General features: G+C 49.2%; 1 protein-coding gene across 3 annotated transcripts; it reads right to left on the bottom strand.

Annotated features, from left to right (window-relative positions):
* Positions 1-17995, bottom strand: LOC101042165 (cytochrome P450 4F3-like). 3 transcript variants are annotated; one of them, XM_074384485.1, is made up of 14 exons: positions 17937-17995; positions 17458-17550; positions 17051-17249; positions 12582-12726; positions 10862-10915; positions 10643-10770; positions 9908-10029; positions 8892-9162; positions 8488-8554; positions 8167-8296; positions 1594-1727; positions 1433-1497; positions 1182-1264; positions 1-844 (listed from the first exon to the last, which is right to left on the bottom strand). In XM_074384485.1, exons 3-14 carry the CDS (start codon positions 17246-17248, stop codon positions 667-669), a joined length of 1575 nt encoding a protein of 524 aa, XP_074240586.1. In that variant the 5' UTR covers position 17249; positions 17458-17550; positions 17937-17995; the 3' UTR covers positions 1-666. The 3 variants fall into 3 exon arrangements, with proteins under 3 accessions (XP_074240586.1, XP_010331142.3, XP_074240587.1); XM_010332840.3 differs by lacking the exon at positions 17458-17550 and having other exon boundaries at positions 17937-17994; XM_074384486.1 differs by lacking the exons at positions 17051-17249; positions 17458-17550; positions 17937-17995 and having other exon boundaries at positions 10862-11262; positions 12582-12668.
* Positions 17996-18853: the final 858 nt, after the last annotated feature.

The raw sequence follows: 18853 nt of genomic DNA, 5'->3' as shown, positions 1-18853 counted from the left end.
AGAGAGAGCTGTCTTCTTTAAATCCTACGAATATTATTTCAAATATGCAAATATGTCATCCAATACCAGGTAAAGATAACCAAACACTGACACCATGACAAAAATGACAGGTGTCATAATAGATACAAATACACTCAATGATTGGACACACTTAAGACAACCAGGCTTAGTATTATTTCATAAGCACAGTCATTTAAGAACTATGAAAACAATGAAGAACCCTAAGATGAGAGGGGAAAAAAAAAAAAAAAAAAAAGAACTGGGTGTATTAGATGAGAACTGAGGTCCGGGTGGTGGGAGTGTAGTGCCACTCCGGTTTTCCTCAGTGACTCAGACCCTCGAACCTGCCCCTTAGGTGCCTCCTCAGCCCTGGTCCCTCTCCTGCTCTAACACCCGCCATGGCTCCCTATGGCCCACAGGATAAAGTCCAGACCTGGGCTCTAGAAGAACTCGCCCTCAGCACGGAAGGGGCGGGGAGGGCATTGCGCTCACCCAGAAAGGCTGTCAGGGTCTCAGCTCAGAGACACCTCCCGGCCTCCTCCCAGCCAGGCCCTGGATCCCTGCGGTCCTCCAGCGACCCCTGCTGGCTGTCCGTGGGACTCAGGCACAGAGGACAGCACAGATGAATCTGCAAAGGTACGAGAGGATCCGTCCGGGGGCTGTGGGTCACTGCAGGTCCGCGCTTAGGGGCTCCACCCGTAGCCAAAGTCCATTCTCCGCGCGAAGAACCAGCTCCAACTTCCTGCGGGGCTCCACGTGGTCCGGCAGGACGCGGAAGCGCAGCAGCGTGAGCGCCAGGACCACCTTCATCTCAGCCATGCCGAACGCCTGCCCGATGCAGTTCCTGGGGTAGAGAGTGGGGACTCTGACTGTGCCCGGGACACCCATCCCGGCCTCGTAGCGCCGGGAACCTGGCCTGGGACTCCCAACCCCACCCAGATCCGATCGAGGGCCAGAGAGAGGGACCTGGTGCCTAGGACACCCATGTGGGCTTGCATATCCCCCGAGCTTGGCCTAGATCAGCAGAGGTAGGAGTGGAGAAGTCTGAGAACACACACCGCTCTTTTTCTGGGATCTTATTCAAACCCTGGACCCCCTGAAACACGAACCGACAACTCAGACCTTGCCACCACCTGGGGCCCCTTCATCCCATACCCACCTCGGAAGCCCCTTAGCCTCACCTGTTCCCCGCAGAGAAGGGAATAAAAGCCAGAGGTGACCTCTTCTGGGGGTTTTCTGGGTTGAAGCGAAAGGGGTCATAGACCTGGGGGGTGGGGCAAGTTAGGGCTGTTGGGTGGGGGTCTCTCAGGACACCCAGCCACCCCCATAGAAGACAGATGTAGGTGGAATAGGTGCGGGGTATCTGCTTCCCAGGCACAATATCCCTCCCTGATCAGGCCCCAGGGATGGAGAAAAGGGCAGGGGGTAGCACCTCAGGGTCCGGCCAGACTGAGGGGTTGTGATGGACCCCAGTGATGCTGATGGTACAGATGTTCCCTGTTGGGGAGGAGGTGCAGTCAGGACAAGGTCCCTGCCACACAATGGGACCCCTGCCCTGCCCAAGGCCCTCCCCCACTGCCCACCGGTGGGCACCTTTGGGGATGACCCGGCCATCTGGGAGCACCACGTCCTGGATGCAGCGGCGGGAGATCAGGGGGACTGGGGGATGCAGCCGCAGGCTCTCCTTCAGGCACATGGTCAGGAAGGGCAGCTGGGCCAGGTCGTCCCTAAGGAAACACCCAACAATTATCTGGGTAGCAAACCTGCTGCCCAGAGAGACCCTCACACCAACTTGTAAACCCCCAGTGGATTCACCTTGCCCACTGCCTGAAAAGAGACCATTTATCAAGACAGGAGGGTCTTTTCAGGAAAGGACTGTTAGAAGTTTTGTTTCAGAGTCAAACCAGGAACTGAATTCCTTCCCAAAGTTAGCTCAGCCTATGCCTGGGAATGAACAAGGACAGCCTAAAGGGTAGAAGGAAGATAAAGTCCGCTGGGCACGGTGGCTCACGCCTGTAATCCCAGCACTTTGGGAGGCCAAGGTGGGCAGATCACCTGAGGTGGGGGGGGGGCGGGGAGAGAGAGAGGGAGGGAGGGAGGGAGAGAGAGAATTAGAGAGAGAGAGAGAATGATAATCACTGAAGTATTAGAAGAAAATTTGCTATGGCATTTTTAGAAGCATTTCTAAGCAAAACACAGCACATAAAGGGTCTCCTTAAAAATGTTAACCTACATGCATTAAAAAATGTTTAAAACTCTATAATGAGGCCAGGTGCTATGGCTTACGCCTATAACTCTAGCACTTTGGAAGGCCAAGGCAGCTTGATTACTTGAGGCCAAGAGTTGGAGACCAGCCTGGCCAACATAGCAAAACCCTGTGTCTACTAAAAACAACAAAAAAAAAGGCCGGGCGTGGTAGCTCAAGCCTGTAATCCCAGCACTTTGGGAGGCCGAGGCGGGTGGATCATGAGGTCAAGAGATTGAGACCATCCCGGTCAACATGGTGAAACCTCGTCTCTACTAAAAATACAAAAAACTTAGCCGGGCATGGTGGCGCGTGCCTGTAATCCCAGCTACTCAGGAGGCTGAGGCAGGAGAATTGCCTGAACCCAGGAAGCGGAGGTTGCGGTGAGCCGAGATCGTGCCATTGCACTCTAGCCTGGGTAACAAGAGCGAAACTCCATCTCAAAAAAAAAAAAAAAAAAAAATACCAAAAAAAAAAAAAAAAAATACAAAAAAAGAAAAAAAATTAGCAGGGTGTGGTGGCATGTGCCTCTAATCCCAGCTACTCAAGAGGCTGAGACACAAGAATCCATTGAGCCTGGGAGGCGGAGGTTGCAGTGAGCAGAGATTGTGCCACTGTACTCTAGCCTTGGTGACAGAGCAAGACTCTGTCTCAAAATAAATAAATAAATAAATAAGATTATAAAGCTGTTTCAATAAGATCCTCTCCAAACTCTAGAATGAGATGACTTAATAATATTATAAAGGTGTCATTTCTTTCTAAATTAATCAACATATTCAAAGCAATTCAATAAAAATCTAGTTTTTTATTTTTAGAAACTTAACAATCTTATTCAAATTGGAAGAAATAAATTTCATCAGAGGCTAGATCAATTTAAAAATAAAAGATCCAGAGCCTGGCTCATACCTGTGATCCCAGCACCTTGGGAGGCTGACGCAGGCAGATCACCTGAGGTCGGGAGTTCAAGACCAGCCTGACCAACATGGAGAAACCCCATCTCTACTAAAAATACAGAATTAGCCAAGCTTGGTGGTGCATGCCTGTAATCCCAGCTACTCGGGAAGCTGAGGCAGGAGAAACACTTGAACCCGGGAAGCGGAGGTTGTGGTAAGTTGAGATTGAACCACTGCACTCCAGTCTGGGCAACTAGAGCAAAGCTCCATCTCAAAATAAATAAATTAATTAATTAAAAGATCCACCAGGCATGGTGGTGTGTGCCTGTGGTCCCAGCTACTCAGGAGACTGAGGTGTGAGGATCCCTTGTACCCAGGAGTTCAAGGCTGCAGTGAGCTATGATCATGCCAACACACTCCAGCCCAGGCCATAAAGTGAGAGCCCATCTCTTTAAAAAATACCAAGTAAAAATAAAAGCTTAAAGAAGATAAATCAAATCTACCAGATACTATGATCTGTTACAAAGGTATAGCAATAAAAATAAAACAAAATACTTTTTATAAGATAAATGAGCTGGGCATGGTGGCTCACGCCTTTAAACCCAGGACTGTGGGAGGCCGAGGAAGGCAGATTGCTTGCCCAGGAGTTTAAAACCAGCCTGGGCAAAATAGTGAGACCTTGTCTCTACTAAAAATACAAAAAAATTAGCCGGGCGTGGTGGCACGCACCTGTAGTCCCAGCTACTCAGGAGGCACGCGCCTGTAGTCCCAGCTACTCAGGAGGCTGAGAGGGGAATCGCTTGAATCTGGGAGACGGAGGTTGCTGTAAGCTGAGATCATGCCACTGCACTCCAGCCTGGTGAAAGAACAAGACTCCGTCTCAAAAAAAAAAAAAAGTTAAAAGAAGATAACAGAATAGACATTTTTGTGACTTAGGAGTAAGAATTCTTAAAACCTCAAAAGCACAAAGTGGAAAATCAAAAAGGAAAAGGATAAATACACATGAAAATTAAGAGTTTTGTGTGATAAAGAACACCATGGACCAAATGAACATTCAGATTCAAAGATGGATACAATATCTAGAATACAAGGAATTCCTGCAAAATAACAAGAGAATGAACAGGTGATCCAAGAGAAAAGTAGACAAAGAGTATGACCTAAGAATTCATGGATGCTCGAATACATGAGATTTAATCCATTTATGCTTGAGGTTGCAATTTTTTTGAATTTTGAAAATCAGACCTTGGCAATGACCTGGAGCAGTAGGATATGAATAACTTGTACATGCTTAGCGTTCCAATAATGGAAGACTAGGCATAAATCAGACAATACGAAGAGGTGCTCAGGCTAGGTATGGTGTAATCCCAGCACTTTGGTAGGCCAAGGCAGGCGGATCACCTGAGATCAGGAGTTTGAGACCAGCCTGGCCAACATAGTGAAACCCTGTCTCTACTGAAAATAGAAAAAACTGTCAGGCGCGGTGGCTTACGCCTGTAATCCCACCACTTTGGGAGGTCAAGGTGGATGGATTACGAGGTCAGGAGTTTGAGACTACCCTGGCCAATATGGTGAAACCTGGTCTCTACTAAAAATACAAAAAATTAGGCAGGTGTCTACAATCCAACTACTGGGGAGGCTGAGGAAGGAGAATTGCTTGAACCCAGGAAGAAGGAAGCAAAGGTAGCAGTGAGCTGAGATGATGCCACTGCACTCCAGCCTGGGAAGCAGAGCAAGACCCCATCTCAAAATAAATAACTAATTAAAAAATTTTAAAAAGCAATGAATGAAATATACTTAGAACCATAGATGGCTAAGCACTATGAGTTTCATAGTGCTACATTTCTGAAAAACATAAAACCAGCACAAAATATTTGGAATTTTAAAATACATCCACCCTAACAAAAAATTTTACAAATGAAAGAATCTGTCTCTCTAGAATTATATTGATGGGGGGGCTACACACTGTAGAATCGGGATAAAGGAGAAGAAATAAGTATCAAATGGAAAAATGATGAGAACCGGCCTTGAATTGAGAAGCACACTTAACAAAACCATTGGCACTTGAGGTCCAAAAAAATAATTAATTTAAAATGTCCAGGGTATTTTTCAAACTAGCCAATCTGATCATAGAACTCACATGGAAAAAATAGAACTCAAGAAAAAATTGTAAGGACAGGCGACTGTCATCCCAGCTACTCAGGAGGCTGAGATAGGAGAATAGTTTGAACCCAGGAGGTGGAGGTTGCAGTGAGCCAAGAGCACACCACTGCATTCTTGCCTGTAATTCCAGCACTTTGGGATGCTCAGAGTCATTTAAGATCAGCCTGGCCAACATGATAAAACCTCATCTCTACTAAAAATATAAAAATTAGCTGGGCATGGTGGAGCGTGCCTTTAATCCCAGCTACTCAGGGGACTGAGGCAGGAGAATCGCTCGGACCCAGGAGGCAGAGATTGCACCACTGCACTCCAGCCTGGGTGACAGAGCAAGACTCTGTCTCAAAAAAAGAAAAATTATAAAGGCAAAGTAATGAGACACAATCACCTTTATCAAATATGAAAGTGTTTTTAAAAGTATAATGATTAAGACATCTTGATTCTTATGTATGACTATATAATTAAATGGACCAGGTGCAACTACTCATACCTGTAATCCAGTACTTTGGATGGCCAAGGTGGACAGATAACTTGAGGTCAGAAATTTTAGACCAGCCTGGCCAATATGGTGAAACCCATCTCTACTAAAAATACAACAATTAGCTAGGCATGCTACTCAGGAGGCTGAGGCATGAGAATCGCTTGAACCCAGGAGGCAGAGGTTGCAGTGAGCTGAAATCACATCACTACACTCCAGCCTGGGCAACAGAGCAAGACTCCATCTCAAAAAAGTAAAAAATAAAAAATAATTAAGTGAAACAGAATACAGCCCAATAAATTCAAATATATACATAAATTTCACTTATTGCAAATCTGCTATTATTTAAAATCGTAAGACAAGTATGAAATAGTCATTAAATTCTGTTGGCACAACTGGGCATTTGGAGGAAAATGAATAGCTTACTACATCAATTCTCATACCAACATATATTTCATAGACATAAAATTAATATTTTAAAACTAAAATATTAAATAAATATTTTTAAAATAAACCCATTAGAGGAAAACAAACAAGAGTTTTCATTTTAATTTTAGATTATGAAAGCATTTCCCAAGCATGATTTTACAAAACAAAAACATGGCCAGGTGCAGTGGCTCACACCTGTAATCCCAACACTTTGGGAGGCTCAGGTAGGTGGATCACCTGAGGTCAGGAGTTCAAGACCAGGCTAGCCAACATGGCGAAACCCCGTCTCTACTAAAAATAAAAAAAAAATAGCTGGGTATAGTGGTGAGGATACAGGTGTGTAATCTAGCTACTCAGGAGGGTAAGTATCGCCTGAACCTGGGAGGCAGAGAATCGCCTGAACCCTGGAAGCAGAGGTTGCACTGAGCCAAGAGCATGCCACAGCAATCCAGCCTGAGTGATACAGCAAGACTCTGACTCAAAATAAAAATTTAAATTTAAATTTAAAAATGGCATCTATAGAGGAAAGAATTTGACTACAAATGAACCAAAGCCAACAATTAATTCAAAAACAATCTGAGAAATAACTTTGCAAAACAGAAAAAAAGAACTAGTTTTCTTAATATGTAAACAGTGCTTATAAATCAATGAGCAGAAAAAACTACAAAAACCCAAACTAGAAGGAACAAATTATGAAAACTCACACTTCACAGAATAAGAAATACACATGGCTGGCCAACAAGTGAAACCAATGCTCAACTTACCCATGCTTAAAGTGATGTTCATTGAAGTATTATGTTGCATCTATCAGATTGGCAAATGTTTTAAAGTTTCATAACGTACACTTTAAGGGAGGATGTGAGGAATTGGCATTCTCAAAATGTGTGTGTAGGAGTAGATTTTCCAAGCTATTGAATTGTAAATCTCAAATGGTCTTGGGTTCACCAACTGCACTTCTCGGATAATTGTAAATCTCAAATGGTCTTGGGTTCACCAACTGCACTTCTCTGAATTTATCCTGCCAATCTGCTCTACAGATGTAAGCGATGGTCAGTGTACATGGGTGCCCACTCTATCGTGTCAGTTATAGCAAAAGCCTGGAAAGCACACAAATGTCCATCAATGGAGGAATGTTTTGATGAATTACAGTATATCCATACGATAGAACACTATGCGGCTATCAAAACGGAGAAAACAAAGTTCTACCACACACTGGAGAGTTAACCAGTGCAGAGATGCTAAAAGGCAATTTGGCAATATCTATTTGAATTCAGTGGGCTTAGACGGGTGCTGTGGCTCATGCCTGTAATTCCAGCATTTTGGGAGGCCGAGGCGGACAAATCCCCTGAGATTAGGAATTCGAGACCAGCCTGGTCAACATGGTAAAACCCATTGCTACTAAAATCACAAAAAATAGCTGGACGTGGTGGTAGACGCCTGTAATCCCAGCTACTTGGGAGGCTGAGGCAGGAGAATCGCTTGAACCCAGGAGGTGGAGGTTGCAGTGAGCCGAGATTGTGCCACTGTACTCCAGCCTGGGCAACAGAATAAGTCTTCAAGAAAGAAAGAAGGAAAGAAGGAAAGAAGGAAGGAAGGAAGGAAAGGAAGGAAGGAAGGAAGGAAAGACAGGAAGGAAGGAAGGACGGAAGGAAGGATGGAAGGAAAAGAGAAGAGAAGAGAAAAGAAAAGAAAAAGAAGGAAAGAAAGAAAGAAAGGTGGGGGAAGGGAGGGAGGGAAGGCAGGAGGGAGGAGAGGAGGGAGAATTGAATGGGTTTAATTGTAACAGATAATAAAGGCAAAAATCCTGCAACCTTTCCATTGCTCCAGGCCGTTTCTGGGCTCTGCACCTATTCCCACTAGGCAGTAATAGCAGAATCAGCAATAAGACCTTCTCCCTTTCCCACCTGAAGAGCTAAGCCAATGAGAGGGACTCAGAAATAGGACATTAGTACCTGCACACTTACCATTCAATCTCTTTAGGATCACGGCCCTTCAGGAGCTCTTGCACCTCCTGTCGGCAGTGTTCCTGATATTCCGGGTGCTTTGCGAGGTTGTACAGGACCCAGGAGAGACCACTGGCTGTGCTGTCATGGCCTGAGGGGCAGCCAGGTAAGTTTGGGTCTCTGGGCTGCTTCAGCACCAGAGGGTGGACAGCACCCATGCATTGAGGCCATCAGGAGGAAGCAGGGAAGGAAGACCGGATGGAGTGATCCAGGGTCCACCCACCACATCCCTGGAATGGAGAGACTCCTACCCCTAGTGACATCACACACTGGGACCCTTACCCGCAAACATGAAGGTGTCAGCCTCCGCTCTTATGTCTTCATTTGACAACTCCTTTCCATTTTCATCCTGGAGACAAGACAAGACCCCTAAATTGCCCCAGCGATGAAGGCATCTGAGTCTAACCTAAAACAGTCCATGAAGATCCATACTCCAGGCAAGATTCCTCCCTTATCATCACCAGACCTGCCTAGCAGGACTCTCTCCTAGTCTCCTGCCTCCTGTTTGCTCCTGCTAAGACGTCTTCCACAGAGTCACCTCTAAAATGTATCTAGCTTGTTTCTTCTTTCCTGAAGCACCTTCCATGGCTCCCCAATGCCCCCTGGATCAAGTCCAAGTGCATGGATCTGACATTTGACATCAAGATCCATTCTACTTCTGAAATTCAGATCCCAGAGCAGCTCACCTTAGCCAGCAAGAGCACATCAATGAAGTCCAAAGTCCTGGACTTGGCCTTGGCCTGCAGGAAGTCATCAACACTCTGGCTAGCAAGGGTGCGGCGACGCTCCTGGATGATGGCATCTGTGAAGTTGTGCACTATGTCACAGGTCCTGCGGAAGCGTCGCCCATTGGGAGTGAGGAAGTACAAGAAGTCCGAGTACAGGATGATCCGCCTGTACCGTTTCGCGATGAGAGCACTGAGCTCCAAGATGGCAGCGATATATTCACTGGGCTTCCTGCAGGGTCAGGCCAGGGCCAGGCCAGAGAGAAGCAGCAGCTTCTAAACACACATGAAAGCCTGAGAGCACCTCCCAGCCAGAATCCCAGGACCATATTCCATGCATAAAAGGGTGCTCTGCAAGCACACTTCACTCTCTGCCTCCCACTCTGTGTGAGCTGCCTCCTGCCTCCGGTCCCCAGGCCACAGCTTGGGCATCATGGGCATCTCCCCCTTTCTTACTCAACATCTACTCCTGCCTATTCTCCTTGGTTTCTCGAAAATCTACCCCATTTCCTCCACCAAGCTCAGACCCCTTCCTCTCCATGCTCTCCCTGCTTCCTGCATCTACATAACAGTTAGTCTTCTATAGAGTCAAATGTTCAAGCTCAGCACTGACCATGACTCTCATCTTCTCAAACACCTTCCATGGCTTCCTGGGAACCTTGGATAAAGTCCATACACCTTTGCATGGCTTTTCAATGTCCTTAAGTTGTAGCTACTGCTAACCCTTCCAATCTCATTTCCAAGGTGTCTCCTTGATGGCTATTGCATATGATCTGCTCATCCTAGCCTCCTTGCCTTTCCTCAAACAGTTCTACCTACCTGAAGGCTCTTTCTCTCTCCCCTTCCCTGTACTTCCATGCCAACTTCTGACTCATTTTCTCTAAGAAGGCACTTCCAGATGCCCTGATCAGTCTTGTCTCCCCAACCTACTCCCGTGGGTCCATGGCCAAGATCCCAGGTCCTGGGCAAGAACTCACTCCTGGCAATTGCTGTCAAAGCTGAAGATGCATTTCTGCAGACTGTCCAAGGTCATGAGGCTGATGTGCTCAAACATGTCCAGACGGGCACTGCCCTCCAAGGCCAGGCGCTGCCACTTGGCCTGGTCAGAGAAGGGGACAGAGCCAGAACTGAGCCCTGGCTCCCCTGAGCCCCTCCCTGTCCCCAACCTCCAGGATAGACTCCCCTAGAACCAACTCCTGGTCCTCTTCCCCAGGTACCCATCCCCAAGGAGGATCAAGCTTGGGTGGAACAGAACCTGCTACTATTAGAACATGAAGACCCTGAGGTTGGGGATCAGGTGACCTGAGTTCAATTTCCAGCTCTGCTCCTATGCTCTATGTACCCTTGGTCAACTCACTGCCCTCTTTACCTCTTTAAGCGCCGCCCCCCCCCGACCACCTCCGTCAAATCTTCTGTAATAGCTAAGACAATCTGCTTTGGGCTGGGCGTGGTGGCTCAAAGCTGTAATCCCAGCACTTTGGGAGGCCGAGGTGGGTGGATCATGAGGTCAGGAGATGGAGACCATCCTGGCCAAAATGGTGAAACCCCGTCTGTAAAATTATCCCCATTTTACAGATGACGAAGCCAAGGCCTGGGGAGGAAAAGCGCCTGCACCAAAGCCACCAGCAGAGCCAGCATTTCAGACCAGATCTGTCTGAGGTCACTTCTCCTTTCCCAAGGCCCCAGCTGGGACCCGAGTTTGTGGCACTCACGTGCATGATGTTCGCGCTCTTGTTGAAAATCTTCACATAGGGCTTCAGGATGTTGAACTGGAAGGCGGGTGCAAGCAGGCGGCGCTGGCGTCTCCAATTATCACCATCCTTCAGCAGGAGCCCAGTCCCTAATAGAGGCAGCCAAGGGCCATGGGCAAGGGCAGCACCTTCCCCTGGCCCCAGAAGGCTGTCCCCAGCCCCATTCCTTCAGTTACTCACCCAGCCAAGGCTTCAGGAAGCCATAGAAAGTCATATCCTTGGGTGCAACTTCAGCTGACATGAACAAGGACCATCAGGGGTCATGGAGAGGGGGAGGGGAGTGACTTCAAGTGTAGGGTGAGGCTCCCAGCCTGGGGTTTGCACTTCCACCCTCCAAGCCCAGCATAGCAGAAAGAGGGTCAAGGGCAAAGGAAGAAAGGAGGATTGGGGAGGATAGTGGGGACCAGACCAGGCTGCAGCAGTGCAGAACAGTGACATAGCCCAACATGGCACAGCATACCTTGACATAACTCCTACATGTTCTGCAACACCTGGGCATAGCTCAACACTCTACAAAATGGCTTTCCAAGGACCTAGAACACCGTCTGCCCCAGTCCTCTCTGACACCTTCTGACATGGACCTGAGACATGCGGCATAGCCTGAGATGAGTTAACGTGTTCTCACATGGCCACCATCTACGTGACCTGTCCTGACATGCCATGCCCAGACATGAGAGAATCTGAAATGACTTCACATGCCCCACAGATGGGTGGGCCCCAGATAGGATTTAAATCTGGTCCTATTAGTGTCCCAGATATCACTGAGGCTTGATGGAGGCTTCCTCGGTATCCTGCCACAGTCCTCACTGAGCATTAATGAGTGAGACCCTGTATCAAAAAAAATTTTTTTAAAAAAGAACTAAGCCAGGCAGGGTGGCTCACTCCTGTAATCCCAGCATTTTGGGAGGCTGGGCTGGGTGGATCCCTTGAGGTCAGGAGTTCGAGACCAGCCTGGCCAACATGGTGAAACCCTGTCTCCACTAAAAATACAAAAATTAGCCAAGTGTGGTGGCAGGCACCTGTAGTCCCAACTACTCGGGAGGCTGAGGCAGGAGAATCGCTTGGACGCTGAAGGCAGAGCTTGCAGTGAGCAGAGATGGCACTACCGCACTCCAGTCTGAGTGACAGAGCGAGACTCCGTCTCAAAAAAACAAAAAGAAAAGAAAAAATAAAGAACCAAAAGGAAGGCCTAGATATGCTGTGTGACCTTGAGAAGTCATCGTGCCTCTCTGAGCCTCAGTTTTCTTACTCAAGAAATGCCGACGTTGCAGGGATGCTGGTAAATGGATGTCTGTGACATCTGCCTATCCAGCATCCATCGTCCTCATGCCTTCCCCACTCTCAATCCGAGTAGTTGAGAGGATGCCCACCACCTGCTCCAGAGTTGAGCATATGACCTTAAACCTATGCAACCAAGCTGCAGTAACTGGATAAGAAATTGGTCCTGTGACCCAGGCCAGGCAAATTTAGGAGAATCCTGGAACTTTCACTGGAACTACAGGGAATTTTCCACAGGGGTTGAGCTTTCTGGGACTTATCTTTACCAGCATGAAGTGAAACTATCACAGAGGGATACAGAGCTAAGAGATGAAGATGCATTATTCGAAGGACTGGATCCAGCCATGCCTGAAGACCACCCTTCCTGGACTTTACAGTCAATACATTCTCTTTCTTTGCTTAGACCACACAGGGTTGAGTTTTCTTCACCTACAACTAATAGAGGCCTCAGTAGCCAGAGAGCACCAGGGACCTGGCCAGAGTCGCCCAGCAGGTTAGTGGCAGAGCCATGGTCTCCGTTGGATGCACCCATTTTTCTGCTCAGCATGGCCTGTCTAAGGGTTGGAAGGACTGGAAGCAGAGGCAGGGAAGAGGCTGCAGCACAGCCTCCTGAGAGAGATACCTGGAGCCTGGAGCACAGGGGCAATGAACTTAGGGTGGATGAGCCGCACGACAGGATAGAAGGGCCCAAACCACCAAAGGTGGACATCACGGAAGCAGTGGCTCAGATGCTCCATCAACCGCATGCCATCCTCATTGCTCTGCACCTGGGGATGGACAAGGCTGACACCAGGCCGGCAGGGGGCCTCCAATGCTACCACTGCTCATTGTACCCTCCTACCCACCGCACACCCCACCCTGCTCGGCTCCTTCACCTGAAATATTGGTCTCGGCCTGTCTCTTTCTGTGTCTGTGTCTATGTGCTCCTCTGTTCCCTCACTCTCTTCCTCTCTGTGTGTCTTTCTTTAGATATGTAGATGATGGATGGGTGGGTGGATGGATGGATAGACAGATAGACAGATAAGATAGATGGTTGGATGGACCCACAGATAGGATGGGTGAATGCATGCATAGATAGGTAGGTAGATTGATTGATTGATTGATTGGACAGCCGGACACACAGATTGGATGGATGGATGGATGGATGGATGGATAGATGAACAGGTCAGTAGATATACAAACAGATAGATAGATGATAGATAGGATAGATGGATGGACAGATAGACACACAGATTGGATGGATGGATGGGTAATAGGATACGATGGATGGATGCACAGATAGGATAGATGAATGGATAGGTAGGTAGGTAGTAGGTAGGTAGCTAAGTAGGTAGATAGGTAGATAATAGGATAGATGGATGGGTAGATGGATGGATGCACAGATAAGATGGATGGATGATTGATAGATAAACGGAATAGATGGATGGATGCACAGAGAGGATTGATGGACAGATGGATGGATGGACGGACAGACGGACAGACAGACACAGACAGAGACAGACAGACAGATAGACAGAGACAGATAGATAGATAGATAGATAGATAGATAGATAGATAGATAGATGAAAGAAAGAGAAAGGTAGGTACCTCCCAGGTTCAAGCAATTCCCCTGCCTCAGCCTCCCGAGTAGCTGGAATTACAGGCATGTACCACCACGCCCAGCTAATTTTGTATTTTTAATAGAGATGGGGTTTCGCCATGTTGGTCAGGCTGGTCTCCAACTCCTGCCCTCAGGTGATCCACCCACCTTGACCTTCCAAAGTGCTGGGATGACAGGTGTGAGTCACTGCCCCCTGCTGACCCAGTCACTTCTTAAAGTGCTATGGATAGATAGTCACCAGTGGAGCCACGTTCTTCAAGACCTGCTGTGTGCGGTCTGCAGGGTAGAGGCCACCTCCCCAGGAAGAGCCACAGCAGGTGCCCCCTGCAGGTTCTTGAGATGGAACAGCCTCTGCAGTGAATAGCATAGCCCAATTCTGCAAGGATGGAGGGAATCTCTGCTTCCTCCTGCTCCTTCTCTCTCTGGCCATTTCCAAGTTCTAAGGGTATCTCCCAGGGCAGAGACAGAAGACCAACTCTCTGCCCACAGAGAGATTAATCTTCACTTGGGAAGATGGATTTTCTCTACCCAGGAGTGGTTCCAGCCCCAGGAGCAGCCACAGATTATACAAGGTATCCTAGCACAGGCAAACCCCTAGAATTTCCTGTACACCAGTACCAGCCTGGAGACTACGTCCTCATCAAAGAATGGAAAGAAGAAAAAGCTTGAGCCAGCCCAGAGATGAAGCAGGAGGTCTTCATGGAGGGGGTTTGTGGGCAGCAATGTGGCCTCAGGACATGTCCCCAGGGCTGGTCCCCACATCCTTTCATATACTGGCTGGACCTCAAAGGCTCCAGTTCCTCCCATGAAGAAGCGTCTGCACACTGGGAACTTTCCATTCTCAGCAACCCCCAGGGGAGTCGATGTGACTCTGCCCATCAGTGAGGAGCTTCTGCACACCAGGCTCTGTGCTGGTGCGTCCTGTGCACCCTCCCACTGCACCCATGGACACGCCCACCAATCCTGCCATTTACAAATGAGCAGCCTGAGGTTGCATCCCTCAAAGGAAAGGAGGAGATGGGTTGGATCCAGAAGAGATGTCCTTTCCTCCCTGGTACCTCAGAATGCCGCATCTATGCCTCAACCCCAGGTGCTGTAACCAGGTGCACATAAGTGATTTTCACCTTTGTGAGTCTCGCTCTGTTGCCCGGGCTGGAGTGCAATAGCACAATCTCGGCTCACGGCAATCTCTACCTCCCCAATTCAAGCAATTCTCTGCCTCAGCCTTCTATGGCACGTTGGCTACCGGGAGTGCCCTTCCTGCAGCCCAGGAAGTAAAAATTGCGTTGCTGAAAGATCCTTCATCTCAGTGCTGATTTTTCTTTGTGGCACCGAGCATCCATTTCCAACACTCCACCTCCTGGTTTCAAGCAATTCTCCTGCTTCAGCCTCCCAAGTAGCTGGGATTACAGGCACCCGCCACCATGCCTGGCTAATTTTTGTATTTGTAGTAGAGATGGGTTTTCACCACCTTGGCCAGGCTGGTCTTGAACTCCTGACCTCGTGATCCACCCACCTCAGCCTCCCAAAGTGCTGGATTACAGGAGTGAGCCACCATGTTCACCCGCTTCCCGAATCTTTGAACAACCTGAGGTGAGGATCCAAGGCATTTGATGAGATTAGCCCAGAGAGAGGGGAAAGTGACTGGCCAAGGTCACATAGCCGGAAGGGCTGGAAGAGCTCCAGCTCCACCAAAACCAGTCTCCACAGCCAAGTCCTCAGGGAGGGAGGCGGAACTGCAGTATATTTATAATAAACATTCTCACTGCCTCCAGGGCAACATGGCGAGACCCTTGTCTATAAAAATGAAAAATAAAGAGAGAACATGGGCAACTGAGCACATCCAAGGCAAAGGTCTTCCAAATGGCCAGGAAGGACAGCCCAATTGGCAAGAAACCAGCCCATGAGCCCATGGGAACTAAGCCAAGGAAGAACTGGAGGAAACTGCTGGACTGGGGTGTAGAGAGAACTGGAAGTCCCAACAGGATGTAAGATGAGAAGCAGTGGGCCTGGCGCAGTGGCTCATGCCTGTAATCCCAGCACTTTGGGACGTCAAAGTGGGCAGATCACTTAAGGTCAGGAGTTTGAGATCAGCCTGGCCAACATGGAGAAACCTTGTCTCTACTAAAAATTTAAAAATGAGTCAGGTGTGATAGCGGGTGCCTATAATCCCAGCTGCTTGGGAGGCTGAGGTAGGAGAATCCCATGAACCTGGGAGGCAGAGGTTGCAGTGAGCCAAGATCACACCATTGCACTCCAACCCGGGTGGCAGAGTGAGATTCAGTCCGCGCCCCACCCCCCAACCCCCGTAGTGAACAAAAAATAACTGGAAGGAGAGGGGATTGTGGTCAGGGCAGGCAACACTTGAATCAACGGCATTGAAGGTGGCGCCCTTATGGGTGACAATCCAAGGTACGGTTCTGGCAGTAGGGGCCAACACGGCATGGAGAAAAGGCCTCTGGGAGGAGGCTAGGAAGAGGGGCGTGAGGAATCTCCTCCCAGGAAATTTGGCTCTTAGGGCAAAGGCCAGAATGATCCCTTCTGAAAAGAAAAGTAGTCAACTTTTATCCAAACTGAGCAATGGGGCCCACTGACATATCTTAGGGGTGGAGGGAAATATAAGAAAGTGCCTGAGTAAAAGGCGGGAGAGGGAGCCAGCCACATCCCTCCTCTGGCCCAGCTGTGCCCTGTGGGTGGCATAGGGAGAAACAGCAAATTCCTAGGGGGAGGCAGCAGCCCAGAGAGGAGCAGACAGCAGCCTGAGGCACACAGAGATGGGCCAGGCAGAGAGCAGGCTCTGAACTGTACCCCTGAGGAGGCCTCAAGTCTACTGATGACGACTATGGATTGAGCTAAGTGCGGTGGCTCAGGCCTGTAATCCCAGCACTCTGGGAGGCCAAGATAAGAGGATTGAGGCCCGGAGTTTGGAACCACTCTGGACAACACAGTCAGACCACGTCTCTACAAAATATAAAAGCTAGCAGACCTGGTGGTGCACGCCTCTAGTCCCAGCTATTGGAGAGGCTGAGGTGGGAGGATTGGGTGAGCCCAGGAGGCCAAGGCTGCAGTGAGCTCTGGTTACACCCCTGCACTCCAGCCTGGGAGACAGACTGAGACCCCGCCTCAAAAAAAAAAAAAAAGACAATACAAAAAGCAGGACAGTACCTGCTCTGTGCGGTCCACCCTAGAGCCCCCAAGTAAAACAAGGATGCATTAATGTGGGGAAGACAGGCAGAAACTTGAGTCAAAGCAGGCTTAGGGTGGGGAAGAGTGAGAAAGAGAAAGGCCTGGGGCCATGGCATGGACAGAGGGAGGAGGAATGAATCTGTTTGGGGTGGTGAAGAAAGAGGGGCTCCCCTTGGTCTCCCTCACTTCTCTGATGTCCCAGACCCTAACCCACCCTTAATACCCAGCTCCCTGAGCCCCATTCCCATCCCTCTGGAAGTCTATCTATCCTGACACCCCCAGACCCATGTTGCTACCACACTTACCAGGCCCATGTGACCCCAAAACCAGCTGTGTTTGGGAGGCTGCGGGAAACACCGGAGGCGGCGGCAGTTGCTGTAGAAGGCATAGGTCCAGGCCAGGACTCGGGCCAGGAGCCAGGAGGCCCCAGCCAGCAGCAGGAGCAGCCATGGGGACTCTGCCACCGGCCTGAGGCCCAGCCAGGACAGGCTCAGCTGTAACATCCTGCAGGGCAGACGGGATGGAAGGTGAGGTCCTGAGGCCCAGCAAAGAGCCCCGGGAGTTTTGGGGACATGGGACAGGGGCAGGGATGGGAGGTGCTGGAGACGGAGAGCTTAGAGATGAGAAAACAAGGGCTGGACGCAGAGAGGGAGACCCAGGACAGCCGGGAGGAGAGTTAAGAGGAGAGAGGACTCCAGGTGCAGTGGCTCACACTTGTAATCCCAGCACTCTGGGAGGCCGAGGTGGGTGGATCACAAGGTCAGGAGTTCGAGACAAGCCTGAACAACATGGTGAAATCCCGTCTCTATGAAAAAAAAAAAAAAAAAATTAGCTGGCGTGGTGGCAGGCACCTGTAATCCCAGCTACCAGGAGGCTGAGGCAGGAGAATTGCTTGAACCCAGGAGGCAGAGTTTGCAGTGAGCCAAGATCGTGCCACTGCACTCCAGCCTGGGTGGCAGAGCTATTCTGTTTCAATAAAAAAAAGAGGAGAGAGAAAAAGAAGAGAGGGAGGCTAATTAGAGTCCCGGAAGGCCCAGCCTGAATCACTGGAGGTTGCCAGGGGCTTGGTTTCAGCTACCAGGAAACCATCAACTCCACCAGGGCCAGCTCTCTGGAGCCACCCCAGCCTTGGACAGAGCCCCTCCCTCTCCCAAGCCAGGACACTCCAGCCCAACACTTCTCGCCTAGCACCTTCTGTCAGGAGCAGCTTGTCCTGTACGACTTCCTCTTCTCTCCTCCTGGGACTTCTTTGTCCCTGGCCCCTGACCTAGAGAAGGCTGGGCTGGGCAAGCAGGGGCAGCCAATCCCCAGAGACCAGAGGCCTGGCTGCCTCCTCCCTGCCTGGGCAGCCAGCCAAAACCTGCAGGCAGCACCAGCTGGGTGCAGCGAGGAACCAACTCAGTGTCATAGTTCAAAGTGCGACCTGGATCTTCAGGGTTCAGTACCTCCTGCTTGAACCTGGGACCAAGGTGACTCTGGGCCCCCAAGTTTACAACTACCCTTCCCCTTCCAAGGCCACGTAAAGCATGAAGTTTGGAATTCAGATGTCAGGCAAGGAGGACCAGGCAGGCCAAGCCTTGCACCCAAGCATCTCCCACATGTGGGCTGGGAGGACGTCATGCACCATTTCTTGGTGCAGAATTAGGAGATTTCGAGAAAGGAAGTCTCTGGCCTCTTGTCGTGAACCGTCCGGGATGGGTAGGCACGTCTGCCCGGGGGTCTCTCGACCTGCAAGAGGGTCCCAATACCTGGAAGAGGGAGTGTGCCTGGAAAATTAATAAAGACAGAGAGAGAGAAAGCGAGGCGTCCGGAGGGCTGATAGGCTGTGCCTAAACAAATTTTATTTTTCAAAGGCCAGGAATAAATACACTTTCTTGGCTTTGGTTTACGTCATAGTAAGAGGAATGCAAATGTATGCCTCACATGGCCTATACAATAGAGAAGTCAGATATGCGATCAATGGTTGTAAAAAGTAACAAAATTTTCTACAATCACAAAGTTTGTTTCCAAACATCATTCACAAAGCTTGTTTATATCCAAACATCATTCCTCCTGGCTGCAGGTATCTCTGGTTTGACCTTGTTTTAGAACTGAAATGTGAAAAGGTT

Source organism: Saimiri boliviensis, chromosome 14 (genome assembly GCF_048565385.1).
Source record: "Saimiri boliviensis isolate mSaiBol1 chromosome 14, mSaiBol1.pri, whole genome shotgun sequence".
Classification (NCBI taxonomy): Eukaryota; Metazoa; Chordata; class Mammalia; order Primates; family Cebidae; genus Saimiri; species Saimiri boliviensis.
The sequence above is the reverse complement of the archived record's forward strand: the minus strand, read 5'-3'. Positions and strand labels throughout refer to the sequence as shown.

Coding starts and splice junctions, on each gene's coding strand:
- LOC101042165 (XM_074384485.1), bottom strand. CDS start 17,248: ATGTTACAGCTGAGCCTGTCCTGGCTGGGCCTCAGGCCGGTGGCAGAG. Junction 10,916..12,581: donor CCCTGTGCTCCAGGCTCCAG/GTATCTCTCTCA, acceptor TGTTCATGTCAG/CTGAAGTTGCACCCAAGGAT. Junction 10,030..10,642: donor AGAGCGCGAACATCATGCAC/GTGAGTGCCACA, acceptor TTCTCTGACCAG/GCCAAGTGGCAGCGCCTGGC.